Consider the following 19,670-nt stretch of genomic DNA (forward strand, 5'->3'; position numbering starts at 1 on the left):
TGGTTGGTTTTATACCCAGCTGTCTTTGCCCCCAGGAATTAACCTGGTACTCATTTTTGTTATAGGCTGAGTGAACCTCAAAGTGAACCTCCTCCTCCTCTGTCGGAGTTTGCAAATACAAAGAGAGTAATCTCTTCCTTGGTGTACTATCTCTTCTGAAAAACTTTATTTTTTGAACAATTCTTCGCTAGATCTTTTCCACGTTGCTCTTGGCCTTCTTTACCAGTTGGCGGTTGTTCAATTTCCAAGGCTTGGTGGACCAGATGGTTTTCATTTCATCATTGGACATGACGATACCATTGTAGTTCGTCAGTATCCATTTTCTTATCATTGACACTTATTGACCCTTCGTACTAGGTCTTTCTTCACCCGATATTTGATGGTCACACCCATTGACCAACACAGAATTTGTATTTCAGCAGCATGCATTTGCTGATTGTATCGGGCTAGCCTTGTGTATGTTTTGGCATTGTACATCATTGTGAGTCTCGTCACTGACTTACGTGCCTCTCCGGAAGTGCAAATCTCGTTTCTAAATTTACCAACTACCTGATGAAAATTGAACTCCTGTTCCTCTGGGTGAACTGAGCACTCTTTTACCATGTGAGGTGAGGGCCTTTTTGCAATATTTTGTGTACATGTGAATATTTGCAAATTTTTTGTATATATTTTTCATTTCTTGTAATTTCATAATTGGGAATATATGGTACTCATAACTGTCCATTAATATTTTGTCTTCAGATGTCTGATACATTGCATTGGATTAGAGTCTGCATAAGAATTGCGAATGTAGTCAATCTGTTTGTATTCCTGATGCAAGGAAAGTACCCTACTCTTACTGATAGGCTTCTAAAACTTCGACCTGTTTCTCTGTCGACTGGGATCCGAATTCCAGGCTATAAGTTTATGGTCAGAGAAGCTCTTTGGCATGGTTTTATGGTAAGTATACATAATGTTTTAATGTCTATTATCATATTGTCCCGTTGTACCTTGGGATAGTAAGAGGAGTGTGGAGAACAGAAGGGTACCTTGGCTTTTCCCAGCACCTGCTTGAAACTTTGTGTATGTTTAGATAAAAATGAGGGTGTCCACTTATAACTATAAGGTGCTGTAATTGATGGTTGTAGTTGTTTGTAAATGTTATAGTGAATAGGTTCATGTAACCTGCCGTGATCCAGCAGACATTAGACATCTTAAATGTCTTGTCAGTACCTTAGACTTAAAAAAATTGGTATTTGTGTTTTGGTCATGTCCAAATAGTGAAGAAAATGTGATTTGTTTCTGTGATGTATGTATGTATGTATGTACGTACTGCAACCTGCGGCAACAGTGTTTTTCTCTTCACTTTGCCCCATGTATGGGCAACAAATTTAATGCAACCTATTGGTGGCCTCATAGTCCTAATTCTTACCAAGGTCCAGGTTGGACTGATAAAAATATAGGTATCACCATCGCGCTGTACTTCCTCATACTTCACCTCAAGTTGTAGTACTAATTTAATATGATGTTGCCCGTGCAATATTTCCACTTACATGTTGCTAATTAACTATGCGAAATCGGGGATGGATATACCAATCAAACGCGGTGGTTGCATGTCCATATTAAGTCAATATCTCAGGGTAAAAACATCTATATATATTCAACAATACTATTTACCTTCGTAAGTTCCGTTGAAGAGGGTGTATAGTTCAATGTGTTACTCATTTACTTCGAAATCCTACCGTAGAATTAATATAAGCCTTTAAATATCATGACTCCGAAATATCAGCCTAAATGTATCCTTACAACTAATCTTCCTATCTCTACCTTTGAAAATAAACGCTAGAATAAACTTAAAACTAATTTATTAGCATGCCAATATTATAATTAACAAAATAATGATCATCTTTGGTAATAGAGGAAAGTAAATCAACAAAATCACATATTATTTTTCTTGACAACTAAAATTGACGAATTGACATAATTAAAATTGGGCAGGTATCTTTAATTCATCTGGGCAATTATTATTTTGTTGCGTGACCACACTTCATCACTTTATTTCAATATGGGGACAACTAGGATTTACTCTTTATTAAAGGAGGGAGTGGTCTTTCTTTCCTTTAGGTCTATTTGCACTACTCTTTGGAATTGGTTTGGGAATTTGCGTATTGACTTGTTTATGGCATGAGATAAGTAACTCTTTCCAATGATGGCTTCAAAATGCCATTTTAAGTATCTAAAAGAAATTAATCCTAACCATAAATATAAATTCCAACATCCTATATATATATTAAAAATGTGTGCCAAAAATAAAATTAAATATCTTCATTTACGAATGCCATCGTTCTTCAACCGTCATGACCTGTCAGAATCGTACCGACCGATTAATTATTATGTGTATTTTCAATTAAAAATTACTCCTTCTACTGCCTACTAATTTTTACCATTTTCAGGTTAACGCGTGCTCCACTGCTATATATTCATTATATGAGACGAATATATTACTAGGCGGCTATATCTCTTTTCTATATACACTACAAATACATGTAAATTACGATCCATCTATCTCCATATTCCATATAAGTTCGACCAATAGACCATTTAATCTCACTGCTTCACTTAATATGTTCACGTATGTAGGCCTTAATTTCACTGCTTGCCTCATTTTCAATCGCAACATAACTGTAGCTAAGAATAAATTTGCACCTATTTCCATCAATCATTTACTTACACAATACCTATTCAACATCTCAAATCTCCAACAACATATTATCATTTATGCATTTAATTACTGCGATTCCTCCGCATACAACAATATCTCTACTCAGATTCCACGTAATGTCTACCACGTCGCAGTAAAACATTCCTTTTACTTAAATATCTACTCAAAACACCGCAAGCTGCTACTGTTTATTTCAACTCATCGTAAATGTAGACGATATTGGCCTAGTTATTCAATCTGGTCATTGGGTAGCCTAGGTTTATTATTATTATATTGCACTTCACTATCTTAGCCTTGCCTAGTTTAATATATATGACGTTCTCGTAAGCATATAGGTTCAAAAACATCAGTTCTCTTCCCGATACTGCTCACATTAACCTCATATCAAACTTATGAGCACGGCAGTATATTACTACACATAAATAATACGTATCTGTGGTTATTTTCTCCGGCATATGCCTTAGAATTCACACAATGGCACAAACAGGTCATATCTTTGGCATTTCAGCATTCCTACAATTATACTACGCCAAATGAAATACATTATAGTTAAATTTACTAGAACGTTACTTATCTCTGGCCATGTTATGTCCGACTCTGCTTTCTTCTTCCTCGTCACGGCATCTCGGAATGCTTAGCCTTGCACTGGATCACGTCATGCTGGATCTCTAGGTCTTCAGGCTTGAGCTTACGATGATCTGGTCAGCCTCCCTCCATCGCTTTAGGCTAGCTCCATTTCGTGTCCAATTTCCGTGCAACGAAAAGACAATATTAAATTGATAGAATACATCTTAATTTTCAGTATATAAAGCTTTTCCAAGTACTTTCTCTAATTGTATATATATTTCTTTTCCTCTAAAGATACTGCTCAGATTCAATTTTATTTTCATAAACTGGCTCTTCCTTGGTCTTTTTTTATGTTGTCTGAATAATGTTCTTTAAATCTTATCAATGGGCAATACGTATAATTTGATGAAAATTTGGCCGTTTATTAAGTCAGTGTAGGCCTTATTTACGAATGCCGTATCCCAACACCTCTTCTTCCGTACAGTATTTGAAATCTATTATGCGTGTTTCCCTGCCGTTTTTATGTATTTTCCAGTAGTTTGTTTCTGGATTCTTCCTTCGTATGGCTCCTATTATGGTTATATTGATTATGTCAGCTAATCTTCTGGTCAAGTAATCGCAATTCACAGTCCGTTTACGACGAAAACTCTTCTTGCCAAAGTAGATAATAATAGACCGTTTTTCAATTTTTTTACGTATAATGGTTCATTTCTCATAGAGTTTCCTTTCCATCTCGCCAGGCACTGCCTCCTAATTGCGGTCAACTTGTCACAAAAAGTTATTCCGTGCATTCTTAACGCTTGAAGCTGATCTGCGCCATTTTTCTTCCGATGTATATTCATGTAAACTGACGTCAATCGTAACGTAATGGTACAGTACATACCCAAATAATGAAGAAACAAAACAAAAAAAAAACACAATTGGGCAGAATTTCATGACCATTTTTTATAATAAGGATCTTCGATAGAAAGAAAGTGGATATCACATTATTCAGTAGCATCTGCAATGTATTTCATATCATCTACACTTGTTGCTTTTTAAGGTTAAATAATTTACTTACTCAGGAACCTGTCCTGACAGACAGACAGCCATATTCATGCTACAGTCTAAGCTATAAATAATTGTATTTGCTCTACCGGGCGAGTTGGCCGTGCAGTTGTGGGGCGCGGCTGTGAGCTTGCATCCGGGAGATAGTGGGTTCGAATCCCACTGTCGGCAGTCCTGAAGATGGTTTTCTGTGGTTTCCCATTTTCACACCAGGCAAATGCTGCGGCTGTACCTTAATTAAGGCCACGGCCGCTTCCTTCCAACTCCTAGAGCTTTCCTATCCCATCGTCGCTATAAGACCTATCTGTGTCGGTGCAACGTAAAGCCACTAGCAAAAAAAATTTAAAAAATGTATTTGCTCTGGGTTAATACGGGTCCTGTTGATTAATGGTACACAACAAAAGTTGTAGAAAATACAGTCTCTGATCATAATGCATAGTACAAACAGATCCTACATTGAGTAATAACACAAATACTGTATTTACAATTTTTTATTTATTTCCTGCACAACCTGTCAGAGTTAATCTTACTAAAGAATCCTTCGTAATGAATAGTGGAGTAGAAGAGATAATAAATTGCATGCCTTATAGAATGTTATCATAGTACAAAGGTTATTGGTCCCATACTTGTCTATCCAAGTGATTCCCAAACTTTCTAGTACGGAGATCCCTTTAAAAAAAATTATATTTCACGGACCCTCTCTGAGTTTTGAAATAAACAGTTGTCTTCGGCGGCGGCTTGAACTCTTTGAGTATAATCTTCTTCCATGTCACTTCACTCCGAACTCAAGGCTATCTGTGGATGTGTTTATGGTGATTAAACAGTCCAATCTTAGCGTGGAACAAACGACCATACAGATCACACAGAATTGTTGGAGGAGGCCGTGGTTAAGCTGCCCTGATTTTTTGTCCTCGTCGCTTGGACTCTTTGTAACTGTGCCATTTCCCTTCAGACGTCTTGACAGCGCCCGATATGATCTGTCGCCAGGTTGAACGGTCTTCAGCAAGCGATTCCCAGGTTTGTGGATTCAGACCTGTCAACTTAATAGTATGCTTAAACTGGTCCTTACAGCGCCTCTTATGAGGTCTGGTGCCAGAAGAGAGTTCACCAAACAGAATCTGATGTGGAATTCTTGTATCATCCATCTGGCGGACATGTCTCGTCTACCTAAACTGGTGACCAATGATGGATGACTCTATACTATTAGCATGTGCTTTCTCAAAGCAGGTGGGTTGGTGGTGTGGTCTTCCCACTTGATTCTAAGGATGGATTGAAGCTTTTGTTGGTGGAAGCGCTCAAGCTTTTTAAAGTCACGTCTGTATAGGGTCCAAGTTTCACAGCCATGCAACAGTGTCACGCCATCACTTCAAGAGCAGGGTGTCTGTGGGAGTTGCTTCTGGTTGTTATATGTATTGCAGTGCCGCCTCTAATGTGGTGAGACCCTTGCTATGAGACATCTTTTCTAAATTTCTTTTAAATCATCTTCCTTACTATTTTCTCTTGGTTCATTCAGCATTTCAATGATTGATGCATTTGTAAGTTCATACTGTTCCTCACACTCCATCCATTCTTTAACTTCAATTTCAGTAGCATATTTACATCCTTAAATATGCGAGATTAGATATGACAAGCTGGTATCATTGGATACAAGGCCGCTACACTAACGAGATCTCAGCTGCTGACGTCACACCATTGCTGTTTAGCTGAGTGATAGCATCCATGTTGTTTGGAGGTGTTTGAATGTAATCTTCGTACCAAAACATGTGGGTTTGGTACTGTTACTGTGGAAATATTTATCAGCTTAAGGAAAAAGAAGTATGCCTCGTAAATGTTGCATCCCTGTTTGTAAGGGCAATTATTCAACCGGGCCAAAAGTGAGTGTTTTCCTCTTTCTGAGTGAGGAACCAGGATGAATTTGTGCCTTCTAAACAATCTTTGGTGAGTTAAAGTTTTTCTAGTTTAATTTTCTGAATGTTATTTGAATTGTTTTACTCCCTGTTGCTTATATATAAATACGTTAAATGGCTAAATGATTAGGCATAGAACTAACTACAGTTCCTAACCTCACAGACTTGAAGTTATCAACAGGTTATTATGATATGCATTATCTTAAGTTACTTGACTTTGTAAATATGATGTTTTGCAAATATTATCTGAATAATATGGAAATGCATCCTGCTTTGTAGGTCAGTGAATCACATTTCCAGTCCACTGATATTGAGAGAACTACTTCAATGCATGGCCCTAAGAAATAAAGGTTATTAACAGCTCTCCTAGGCAAACCTCGACTTAAGAAAGATGGGTTATATGTTCTATATTATACGTGATTGTAGTTGAATACCTATGATAATACTATAATTCGTACTATCGTAGGCCAAAGTGCTGTACATAAAACAATATTATTGAAATTATTTCAGATGCAGTTCCATCACTGCTACCTGGATATCTCTCATATCTCTCCAGACAGTCAACATCAATAGAAGATCGTAAGAACTGCAGAAAATGGCTGGAAAATATATTTCTGAAGTCCAGCATCAAGGAAAGTCTTATTGTACAGGAAGAATTCATTAAAGTGATTTCATTTTGGGTACCCCAAGCAAAGACTAAATTACAACCTGAGTGGGTGATGGCGAAAAAAGATTATCATGTGTGTCTTATGTTGATATGTGATGTTCCATTACTTAACATTGTGTGTTATATTGTTATCAATAAATAATTATTTTTATCTGTGTTTATTGAAGGTGCACCGATGAATCAGGTAGGCAGTACAAAACTTCCAGTAATTGTAAATGGCACTAACAATTACATCCTATATTTGAAGATGGGATCATTCAATTTAATTAGTTTTCAAATTTAATAGAAAACTGACACTATGCAGGACATGTTCAGTAGTTTATTTCCTTGTATGCCTGATAAAGCAGAGGGGAATTCAATTTTTGATGAAACAGTTGTGTTTTCTCAAGTGTACCTAAATCAAGATACTCATGGAAATCTCTTGTGTACTGGTCTCTTGTGAAGTCAATGTCACCTCATTGTTAGCAATACTTAAGTTCATCTGGTATGATACTTTTTCGTGAGAACATACTGAGTAGCTTTAGTAGTAACTTTTCTAACTTGCCAATTAACGAACTGTGTAACTTTTTTGAGTTATCTGGCTAGGAAAGTCGAATTCTTAGATGAAGAAGACAAATATGTTGTTCCTTTAATGGGTGAAATTTGCCTGAAACCACAATTTGTTTTAGGGTGGAAATATTGTAGGTACTTTTGAGTGTGCTGTTAGTGCCTACGTTTCTATGGTCCACAGCTTAGATTCTAAGTATTTAGATATAGCCCATACTTTGCCAGTAAAAAACTTCAAGGCAGAGGACTTTCACACACTTACTAAGACAGAGATTTTAGAGTTAGAGGAGATAGGATTTCAGGTATCTGGTGTGATTGCTGTTAATAATTCAATCTTTAAGGGGGTTATTGCCTTCTTTGCTGCTTCCCCTGAGCGAAATATTACATATGACCACCCGAAACAAAGTGTGACTGAGGAACATCTGTGTTTTATATTTGACAGTGTGTACGTTTTAAATGTGTATGGAACCAGAAGGAACAGTAATGACATTTTAACAGTTCAGTGATGATGTTCCGGAACCCTTGAAAACGCTTCATGCTTTAGAGCAAGATTGGCTATCGATGTTGTTGGGAGTGATGACAGATTACTTGAATGAAAATGTACTTCCTGTATCGTTTATTCTACAAAAGGGGGGTACTGTTCTTTAGTAGAGTATTTAAGTGTGACTATTCTAAGATATTTGTATCTGCTGTTGATAATGAAATTCAAGATGATAGAAATAATGGCTATGATAGAAATAGCTTCATCAGTCAGAGAAGTAGAAGTGGCTTACGTTTTTCAAGCCCAGAAGTAGTAACATGTGTATTCTATGTATTGCTGCAACACAAGATGACAAGAAAGAGTTGTTCTTGAATAAAACAAGTTGGTAAAACATGTTGTACCAGATCTTGCTTACAAATATACTAAAATGCATTTTTCTGCCCATAATTGTACATTGTCAATTCCATTGTACTGGTATATACATTTGTAAATATATTGTTATATAATTATAAAGAACTGTAATGGATGTTCAAAGGAATGATATCTATTACAAGAAATGTAAGTGTTCCTAAAATTGTGTGGGTACTTTTTTTTAGAACCACCATTGTTCATCAGAATAGTAATTTCTTCCTCCTCTTTCCCTGCTTTTATTTCTTCCTTAATGAGCAGCCCTATAATTCCAATGTAGTATAGTTATACCAATGATTGTGATGAAAGACCACTGGGGTTAATTCTCAAATAATTATAAAATTGTACAGAAGGTTGTTGATTTGTACGGTTATGTGTTGTTTATGACAGAACATTTTCAAGAAAAGGTAATGTATATAACTTTTTAAATATACTTCAGAAAATGAGTGTTTGTTGTCAAAGTTAGCGCGAGCTCGGCCGTGTACTAAATGCTACGTGACACCGTACTCCGCAGTACTCAGTAGGCCGCACAGTGATGACGTCACATTTCGAGTGTAGTGGCCTTGTATCCTAGGTGGCGTTGGCTTAGCGGACATTCCTATGACGATTAATTTTAGTTTATGGTTGTCAGGTGTATTTGATGTACCACAGCAAGTGTCTTAGAAGTCAACATAAATATAAATTGAGCCCTGTTTCATTGTACCTTCTACAGTACTCGCACTTTTAGGTTAATAGTTTTCTTACCTGTCGTTGTTGTCGTCTGAAACTCATATCCGAGTAAACATATCCTTCAGCAGTTTACATTTTCACATTCACAATGCTTTATGAATATGTTTCATATGACTAGTAGCCCAGTCTTGGCATAAAACATACGTCCACAAGAATGGCTGGGGGAGGGTGGGACTGAGCTTGACGGAACTTCCGTGCTTGTCTTTTAGCCTATTCACATCTATGTCATTCCTCTACTGATGTAGAGATAGTGTGGTACTAAAGTGTACGATTCTCAGCAAGCGTATCTCAGGTTTGATGTTTCATAGTTTTCATAGTTTGCTTTAGCTGATCCACGAACCTACTACGCTGGCGTAGCAGGGGGAGAGGTGATACTCCCACGTGGCGCGTCCCAGGTGGCGGACAGGGAGGTCCTAACCAGCTTACCGGCGGACTTGAGGGAAATAAAATACCTCTCGCGGACCAAACACACTACCCCCTGTAGGTGGGGGACGCACATGTAGAATACACCCGCGGTATCCTCTGCCTGTCGTAAGAGGCGACTAAAAGCGGCGACCAAAGGATGATCCTATTAGAACCATGAAACTACTTGTAATTAGTACCATCGCACAGGGAACACCAGGGGTTGCATTTACTTGCGCGTAGTACCACTATGTTAGGTATGCAATAGGTTTGTGATTAGTAGCGACAGTGTGTGAATCAGGATGTGGGTCCTACAGTACCTATGATTCGTACCCCTATATGAGCGACACCATGGTTCTGCCTTACCTATGCTCAGTTCCCACTATGTGAGGAATTCCATGGGATAGTACGGATCACTGTGGTTACTCCACTTATGTGAGGAGCGCCACAGGTTTGCGTTGCTTGCAAATAGCGCAGCAATGTGCGAGACACCATAGTTCTGTATTACATGTGTGCATTACACTACCTGTGAATAGTACCATAATGTGTGGAATACCATGAGTCTCCGCTACTTTTGATTAGTACCGCAACATTACACATAGCATGGTTCTACTTTCCTGGCGATAAATACCATTATGAGGGGCTGATGACCTGGATTTTAGAGCCGTTTCGACTATACGCATAATCGATTCAGCATTGTACTATAGAAGCAGTCCCTTGGTCGGGAATACGATTGTTTTGTGCCAGCCTCTGTGCATGTGAGGCACTGTGGGTCGGATCCACTGATTGTTTTAAATTTATCTCCGTCCATCCATTCATTCTTCGTCCTCATGCTTTGAATTATGGTCAGTGGAGGATTTTGGAATTTTAAGTTGTCATTTCATTTCGTACCATTAGGGGCTGATGGCCTCGATGTTCGGCCCCTTTAAACAACAAACATCAATCAATCATCACTTTAGCTGATCCTTGAAACTCCTCAAAGGGGCTCCATAAAGTCTTGTGCCGGAGCAGAGTTCACCATACTTATTAAGTCACATGTAAAAAGATAGGAATGTCAAAAGTAACACGTAATAGGAAAGGGAGAAGTAGAAAGTAAACACAAATGGACAATTTCCAATTCTTCATACACTGCCATCTTCAAGTAGATAGCCTTGGTCTTCATCTATCCCAGTTCTTCTCAGCCCCGGACAAAATCGTTTCTGCTTCCCAGCTTCATCAAGACTTGACTCATTGAGTCTATATATGTATGCTAGGTGCTTTACGTTGCACCGACACAGATAGGTCTTATGGCGACGATGGGACAGGGAAGGGCTAGGAGTGGGAAGGAAGCGGCCGTGGCCTTAATTAAGGTACAGCCCCAGCACTTGCCTGGTGTGAAAATGGGAAACCACGGAAAACCATTTTCAGGGCTGCCGACAGTGGGGTTCGAACCTACTATCTCTCGAATACTGGATACTGTCTGCACTTAAGCGACTGCAGCTATCGAGCTCGGTCATTGAGTCTTGATGTGGAAGTAAGTATAAGAGGAAAGTCATATAAACACAGGAAAAGGGAAGAGAGAGTTGGTTTACCATACTTGCTAAGGAGCCGGTTCTCTTACAGGCAGACCGTAATGTTTACACTCTCCCCAGCTGAACCTCAAATCAATTGCTTTTCTCAATTTACCTCAACCACCCATATGACCGACTTGTTGAAGATTGGCATAATAGCTAGTAGTATATAATTAAACATGACATAGTTACTCTAAAGCAGACCCAGCCAACAGATGATGATGATGATGATGATGATGATGATGATGATGATTATTGTTACTCTAAAAGGGAAACTTACATTACATCCTTCTGTAATGAAATACATATATTTTATTCCGAATTTAATAACCACACCTCACTGGTGTGGAAAAAAACAATTTTTTTTAAATGTTGGAGACATAGATTTTAGTTGAAATAGGAAAAGAAGGTTAATTGAAATTCTTGCAACAATTGTGTATGACAGTTACAGAACTCCATTGTGTTAGAGCTTCTGTCATTGCAATTCAACAGTTAATTGCTCACATGTATGGATATTTTTTTGACATTTTGACATCCAGGAATTGTGGCTAAATTTCTAATATCAGGTTTTAAGAGCTTTACATTTTTGTTATTTAATTTCTATTTTAAGATATATGATCTAATATTTTTCTTCTTATACTTTATTTTCTAGGAGTTACTTGGAGTTACTTTACCACTGATAAATTTCCATTACATTAGAAGAAAATTAGTTAATTTATTTTCATCACAATCTAGTATTAAATCTCAGCCTGCTGTCTTCACTGCAACTACCAAATGTGGTGTCTGTAAAGAGAATCCAATTCATCCTCACGGGATTGGGTGTGTTCATGTATTTTGCTACTACTGTGTTCAGGTGAGACTATTGCCAGTGCATATTTTAAGAAAAACCTTTTTTGTATGTGTGACTTTGTTGTAGTTTAAAGGGCTTTACTTCCTAGTCATAATTAGCCTGCCTGATGGCCATGATCATTAAGGCGCTGAAGTCTAAATGGTCTGACACCGAGGTTAGCCGTTCGAGTCCCGATGGTCAAAAAAAATTTCATCCTCAGAATGTTGGCCGGCAGGGTAGGGGAGGTGGTGGTTTACAATTTCTAATCACTAGATTGCGTGCCAAAAGCCTGGATTAAATTCCAAACCTCTCCGCAGTGCTCATATGGAGTGAGGGCAAACGACGCTGTTGATGGTGATTCGTCCGTCGGATGGAGATGTTAAGCCTTGAGCAGACCCGTTGGTGCTATTCGACAGGAGTAGGCTATGTGCCAGCACCGGGTTTCACCCTCTCCCATCTATCATATATATATCACGTCCATTCATTTCATCTCATTAACTCCTCTGATGAGGTTGACGTCAGGAAGGGCATCCGGTCATAAAAACCCGCCACGACAGATTCATCTCACCTCATACCTGACCCTGTAGAGAAGCGGGACAAGGGTTGGACAAACAAACTTCAGTCATAATTATGCAGCGTGTTAATTTTCTGATTGAAAAGAAGAAACAAAAGGGATTTCCATGCAACAAAAAAATTAAATTAGGAGCTATTACTCTTTCCGACTCCTTGGCTGAATGGTCTGCATTGAGGCTTTCGGTTCAGAGAGTCCTGGGTTCGATTCCTGGCTGGGTTGGGAATTTTAATTGCTTCCGATTAATTCTTCTGGCTTGGGGATTGGGTGTTTGTGTTTCTCCCAACACACTCCAGTTCATATTCACATAACACATTACACTTCCAACCCCCACAGAAACACGCAGTAGGTGTAAGGAAGGGGATCTGGCCGTAAAACAAGCCCAAATCCATATATGCTATACAGTTCGCACCTGTGACCCCACAGTGTGGGAAAAGTAGTAGTAGTAGTAGTAGTAGTAGTAGTAGTAGTAGTAGTTACTCTCTTTGAAGAATATTTTAGTGCAAAATTTGAGTTGTCTTTTCTAATAATATTTGTGTACTTTTTTTTTTTTTTTTTTTTTTAAGTTGACTAGGTGGGATTCAGTTTTTAATAGGGCTAACAGTTCAGACAGTATATTCTTATTTAAGGGCACCAAACACATAGTTTTTCCAGTTTGCTGTACAGCTTTTTTAGAAATACCTGCTTCCCAGATGAGCTAGCATAATTAAGTACAGCTTATGATAATCTGGAAGAAATAAGCTTTATAATGGTGAAAGAATTAGACATTGGTTGAGTGGTTCTCAAGATTATCTTCCCCACATAGAAACAAAATTACAAACTTCTCTCTTTATAATATTAGTATAGATATAAGCTTATCTCTCATTGTTGTATGCTGGAATCTCATTACCAGCGAGCTAGAATATAATACATAGAGTGGCTGTAGCAGCTCGATTAGCGCTCAGGGCGGAGGCAAGCAACACTACGGCCGCCATGATATAAATGTACTAGCTAACGACAACAGCTATCTGGAACTATTTCAGTAATCTCACATGTGTGTCAAGTTCATCGTTAATAGAAATTATTTCTAGTTTGGCTTTATATATTGAAGCATGAATATGCCTACATTATATTTCTCATGCTTTGTTCGAACAAAACAAACAGTTTATCTTATTTCAGGTAAAAGAAGGCTACATATATTGAAAGATAATCTTAATTTTCGCCACTGTAAAGTATAAGTTCTCGTCACAGGTTCTCTCTAAAAGACAAGTAGCTGACCAGGCAGTGGGTGAATAACATGATGAGAGACAAGTGGTATCTCAAGCAGCAAAGCACTCTCTGTTCAGAATATTGAAGAGCACTATACGTGTGTGTCCAACCCTTGTCCCGTTTCTCTATGGGAACAGGTGTTTAGTTAATGATAGGAGACATAAACTGCCCAAGGCATTACCGACAATTTAGAATTGCTCTTCTCATCCATACATTATAGGGGAGGAAACAATCTCAATGCAGAGCAATTCAGATCAGCATACAGGAAGTATTTACTGGGACAGATTGACCCATCGACAGGAAGTGATGCTTCTCTTATCTATGTTGTATGGTTCCTTCTGATGACAGTACCTATACTGATCATGATTGCTGTGCTACAAATTATGAGCCACTCACCAAGTACTGTGAAAATGTTGAGTACATAGCAGGAAATGTCATCCGTGAGGTGAGAAAGAAAATTAAATGCCTCGACTGTCTGAAGGTTTTGTTTGCTCAGCATTCAGAAGAGGAGAAAGAACTTATTGCCTAGAAAAATACAAAATAGTCTCTTTATCCAGCTCATGATGTTGTGAAATTGCCACGTGGCTGAAAGTGGGTTGAGAAAAAAGTCACATCGCGAAGATGTAACATAAACCTTACAGGCTGAAGTTCTCTCGTCAGTTGCAGGGCAGTGGTTTTACAGTAACGATAATTTATTTACTGCTACTGAGTTCAGTGAGTGCCAGCATGACAAAACTTCTCTTAAAGCAGCATTTAAAATTAGACTGCAGTACAGTTACAGAGCTATTATGTAAGAACTGAAAGGAGTAACCATATGGCAGATGTACACAAAATTAATACTTTTCATGGGATAATGAATCAGAGCTAGAAAATATGTATTGGTTCATGTGAATGAGTGAACTGTTCTGAATCGAGAAATTGGACTATTAACAGATCAATATAAAATTTGATTTGTTTAGTGTAAATTTTATTTCCAGTCTATGTTATAAAAATGTTACATAGAAAGGTTGCCTGTGAAATGTATGATAATTCATTAAAGTGTGCTTAATTTTCTTGGTTGTTTAGAGATGCATCCTAACCCATAATTTTTTACCGTAGGCCTACACTCTCCTGCATGTTGATAAATTGGAGATGTGTGGATAACTCCACATCTTTATGATAAAACAATTATTGACTTAATCATTTTACCTTCAAGCAAAAACGAATTGTTACATATTTTGTTTCTTCTGTTTTATGTTACAGTACTTGCAATTCTGTAGGGAACCTTTGCTTAACGTAAACTTATACGCATCAGATAGTTACGCTTTCCATCCAGTATTTTCTTCATCAACTCAATCTCCAACTGTATACCTAATGAATAAAATCTATGTGAAAATGTCTCATTTTCCCACTTTGTTCCGCACTCACACAGTGCTCCGCCTAATGAGGTACATTTAAGACATGGCGGCCGCCAGTTCAATTTTCTTCAAACATGGCGGTGTGATAGTCACTCTATGAATTATATTCTAGCTCGTTGCTTATTACAGTTAATGATTTTAAATGTGTCTTTCTCTTGCTGAATTTTAAAATACAAGTATTATGCATTTGTGATCATCTTTACATTTCTTTCAGGCTAATTTCCTTGCAGACCGAGAATTTAGATGTCCACTGTGTGGAATTTCTGCCAAGGATTCCGGTGCAATTGTCCCACTGCAGTTAAGCATCACCCAGGATAGGTAGTGTTCAGTTACTGGTTGATATTTTTCAGTGAAAATAATTTAAGAGCCCAAGTTCAGGTAACTAATGAATATATTGCATATTATCAATTGTTGTGGTAAAAGATATCCTTGAAATAGAGGCTGACAAGTTCTACAGGGTCCTTGAGCTAAGTTTGATGTATATGCAGTCTGTACTACTTGTATAGTAAACTGTTATTCGGGCTAATGAAGGGGAGAAAATTCACAAAAAAATTGAAAGTAGGATAATCCAATTTAGTGAAAATTTGTGAAATAACTTAACTTTCTCTGTATGCATTGTTCAGGTGATAATTTCTTCAGCTCTTTTATTTTTTGTTGAACCATTGTACAAGTGCAACATGTTTTTTGAAGTTTCTTGTTTTGAAGGTCCACCGCTATCACTGTTCCACAGAAAATCCTCCAGCGTTTTTCTTAAAATTGCAGACAGTTTATACTCCCACTGCATTATCTACCGCCAACTTCACAGGCAACTCTCCTTTCTTCCTTTAGCTTTCAGATTTTGCTAATTGTTAAAACAGTAAAAAAATAGCTTTTCTGTCATGTCAAGATAAAACTGAAAACTGTACTGACTGTATAACAACAGAAATTTTCAATTTTCACAGACACCAGACCAGTAACAATGTCAACGGTACTCTGTTGTAAAGAAGCGTGGGATTTATTGCAGTAATGAAAGCTTAATTTCTTAACAGACAAGAGAAGGGCTAGTTCAAAAGCACGGAAATTAGTGTACACTACAGTACATTTACTTATTTATTTTTATCTTATTTATTTTTCAATGTAATTTTGTAGGAAGCATGAATAATGGTCCGGCTCCTTGATTGAATAGTCGGTGTAATGGTGTTTGGTCCATAGGGCCCTGCGTTCAATTCCCTGCAAGGTTGGGGAATTTAACTTTGACTGCTTTCTAGCTCGGGGACTGGGTATTTGTGTTCATCTTAATACATATCTTCACTTTGATAGAGCACATCACCCTACAAACCAGCACAGAAATATACAATAGTGAATACACCCCTCCATGTAGGGTTGGTGTCGGGAAAGGCACCTGATCGTAAAAGTAGGCTAAATTCAGACAAAGTGTCAACCCCTGGAAATTGTTAAAAGAAGAAGAAGAAGAAGAGGAAACGAGGAGGAGAAGAAGAAGAATGCAAAAATGATGTGTACATGAACAATCAGAAGTTTGCTGTACTTGTAGTCCAATTTACAGCATAGAAGTGTGGCACATTACTAGAAATACCACTAGTATAAATTGTGATCTGCAATTTACAGCATAGAAGTGTGGCACATTATTAGAAATACCACTAGTATAAATTGTGATCTGTGTCATCCTTTTACCATCTACATTACAAAATGACTAGCATTGTGACTCTGGTTTCCCTTCATAATATTTGTTACATCATCATTAATTTAACCATTTTCAGTATCCATTGCTGTACAATAGTGAATTAACGTCCTTTGTCATGCTGTAAATGAAATGATGTAGCTCACATTCATTGAGAGGTTCTTGTGTAATGTCATTGTATGTTAAATATATTTTATAATTGTTATTCATAGTGTTGTATTATTAGATGATCTACCTTTTGTGTGTCTATGAATGTTATTTTAATGTTTGTTGGTCATTGTTTAGGTAATTAAGTTTTTCTGTGTTCATATATAATGTTTACATTCCAAAGTTTCTTCCAGAGAACATAATTTTAACTTCCATTAGTGATGTATAGTACTTCTGAAGCTTCCACTGCTGTTACCATAGTTTTTAAGACTTCCGGATTATGATAATGTGTCAATTTCTTATGTCTGTAATATTAAATCCAATAACTTTTGATTTCAAAAGAAAACCTCCCTTCAGGGCTGTTTGTTTTGCATTGTATTCATAGCAACAGTACATCCTGTCTTCCTCAGTATTGATACCTCTGGATGAAACATCCAGTATTCTTGCTTTTTCTTTCAGTAAGTTGCTTTGGTGCCTTGGTTGTTTGTTTTGACTTTCTTTGGTGTTTTGGATGTTCTCAGTCTTCGCTCAATTTGATTACGATCCTGTGAAGTATAGTCTTTATGTCATCAGTTGGTGCTGAGGTATTGATAATTTGGTCGTTTTTCCATTTATACAGAACAAATAGAGGGCAGATGAATGTTAAAATTATAGTAGCAAACATGACTCCCCCCAAAAAAAGACAAAAATATGACCTAGCAAATTAATTAATTAATTAATGTTTAAATGTGAGATCTTAAAATTTAATTCACTTACATATAACTATCTGATAATCATTACTGGTTGCATATTATTTCTATCTTTGTTCCACTTTAGCTATAGGCCTAGCAAGTTACATACCTTATAAAAACAAAACCAAAAAAAAAACCTAGTCAATGATGAAGTACTTGGCTAGTGTGTAATCAGCAATTTATTTATGAGAATAAAATATCTGTACTTGGCATTAGTTCCCACTGTCAATGAAATTACACTGGATGATCACGGAAGTTGGCAAACTGGAAACCTTTTCTTCGGTTGTCAGACAGGATGTTTCTATACATGGAAAAAGTCCGCTTGACATCACACGATGTTGTGGGAGCAAGTTTAAATGAAGTTATTTCATCTGGGGAAAATTCTAGTTTAAAATCATCAAATTTTGCTTTGTGTCCACAAAAAAAATGTCACTTATCTTGCAAAGTGTAGAATAATGTACATTAGACAACAAAACCCTGACAGTTTGCACTAATTGTAACAGCCACTTCACCTTTTGCTTGCTTTAGATCATCCTAAGTTTGTTTTACAATTTCCAGTGCTTACAATACATAAATACAAACTACTACCAACGGAAAATCTGATCGTAAAATCAAGACTAGTTTGATAAAACTACCTAATTCAACATTTTACTGTTCAAAACTATTAAATTACAGTAGCAAGCCTCAAAATTAAAACCTGAAGCTAAATTCCAGCGTATCCAAGATTTTAATCTTCAGACACCAATAAGTTTTAACAATAATTACGACTCAAATTTTAACATAGATGTCAAATTACAATTGTTTTTAATAAACTATAAAAACTATAAACTATAAAATAGTGTTGTAGCATTATGATCTAACAACATAAAGCCAATTGTATTGAAAAGGTGGAAAAAAAAAAATCACAATATTGTAAGCATATTATAGCAAATTCAATACGGGTCTAATCATGAGATTAGTTACATGTAATAAAATAAAATAATTTCCAGTGCGTCACAAAATGGAAGCCTGCAGTTTCAAGGTGAGTGATTTTGATATTCTGCTGATGTTTGATGTTATGTATGCCAAGTTTCTGACCATGTTCTTAGAAGAAATCAAATCTTGCTCAGTTTTAATACACGATGAATCAGAAGGATCAATATTACCCTCTCTGTTATAACATTAAGTAGCATTGAGCCACATCGCCCAGCAAGTAAGGATAGGTTGAAGAAGAAGAGGTAGAGCAGGGCCCGTTTCTTTCATCTTTTTGTTCTCGAAGTGGAACTTTCAGGAACATTTTCTTCCCATTAGAAACTAGCTTCTCTAAGTTGTAGTTGCTCGCAACCTCTCTTGCCACTCTATGCGAACTATATGCAAGACACGTAACTCAAACCATTTTGGGGTAAAATATTTCAAGTCCTTTCCCTGCCCTGATCATGTATGGCAGTGGCATCTGTTCTAAACAGTAGATGTTTCCCATCTTTACACCATCTGGCCAATGGTGGATTTGAATCCCATCATCGGCAGCCCTGAAGATGGTTTTCCCCGTTGTTTCCCATTTTCACACCAGGCAAATGCTGGGGCTGTACTTTAATTAAAGCCACAGCCGCTACCTTTCCAATCCTAGCCCTCTCCCATCCTTGCGCCGTCAAAAACTTTTGATGTGTTAGTAGGCCTACGATGTTAAACCACTAGAAAAAAAAAAAACTGGCCAGAGTGGTTTCATAAAATCATCAAACAGCACTGCAATTGCGGAATGATGTACCTTCTCCAGAACACAACGCGTATATCGATTGTCAATCTCTCATTCTCGCGTGCTATGTTTGTGTTCGTTCACATAAGTCTATAGAAGAAACACTTCACCAGGTCTTCTTTCAGTACACCAATAATAATGTTACCTTGTATCTCTCATCTACATTGGCTGTTTCATCCACTGAAACCCATATTTTATTGTTGAGAACTGTAGATCTTATCTTCTTCAAAACATTTTCATAGCAAAATGGTATATCATTTTTTCTAAGTGTTGATTTATAATGATGGGCAATGCTCTCACTTGAGACTCTCGAGACTTACGTCACAGATCTC

General features: G+C 37.3%; 1 protein-coding gene across 6 annotated transcripts in view; it reads left to right on the forward strand.

Moving 5' to 3' along the window:
* Pex2 (peroxin 2) overlaps window positions 1–19,670 on the forward strand; it is a 78,636-nt gene that overhangs the window by 24,093 nt on the left and 34,873 nt on the right. For 4 of the 6 annotated variants that reach the window (XM_067144978.2, XM_067144977.2, XM_068225107.1 and 1 more), the window contains exons 4-6: window positions 742–939; window positions 11,658–11,858; window positions 15,265–15,368. In XM_067144978.2, coding sequence (XP_067001079.2) covers window positions 742–939; window positions 11,658–11,858; window positions 15,265–15,368 — 503 coding nt within the window. Of the gene's footprint in view, window positions 1–741; window positions 940–11,657; window positions 11,859–15,264; window positions 15,369–16,178; window positions 16,505–19,670 lie in introns of those variants that run through there. The other 2 variants (XM_067144979.2, XM_067144980.2) reach the window with 2 other exon arrangements.

Source organism: Anabrus simplex, chromosome 1 (assembly GCF_040414725.1).
Source record: "Anabrus simplex isolate iqAnaSimp1 chromosome 1, ASM4041472v1, whole genome shotgun sequence".
Taxonomy (NCBI): Eukaryota; Metazoa; Arthropoda; class Insecta; order Orthoptera; family Tettigoniidae; genus Anabrus; species Anabrus simplex.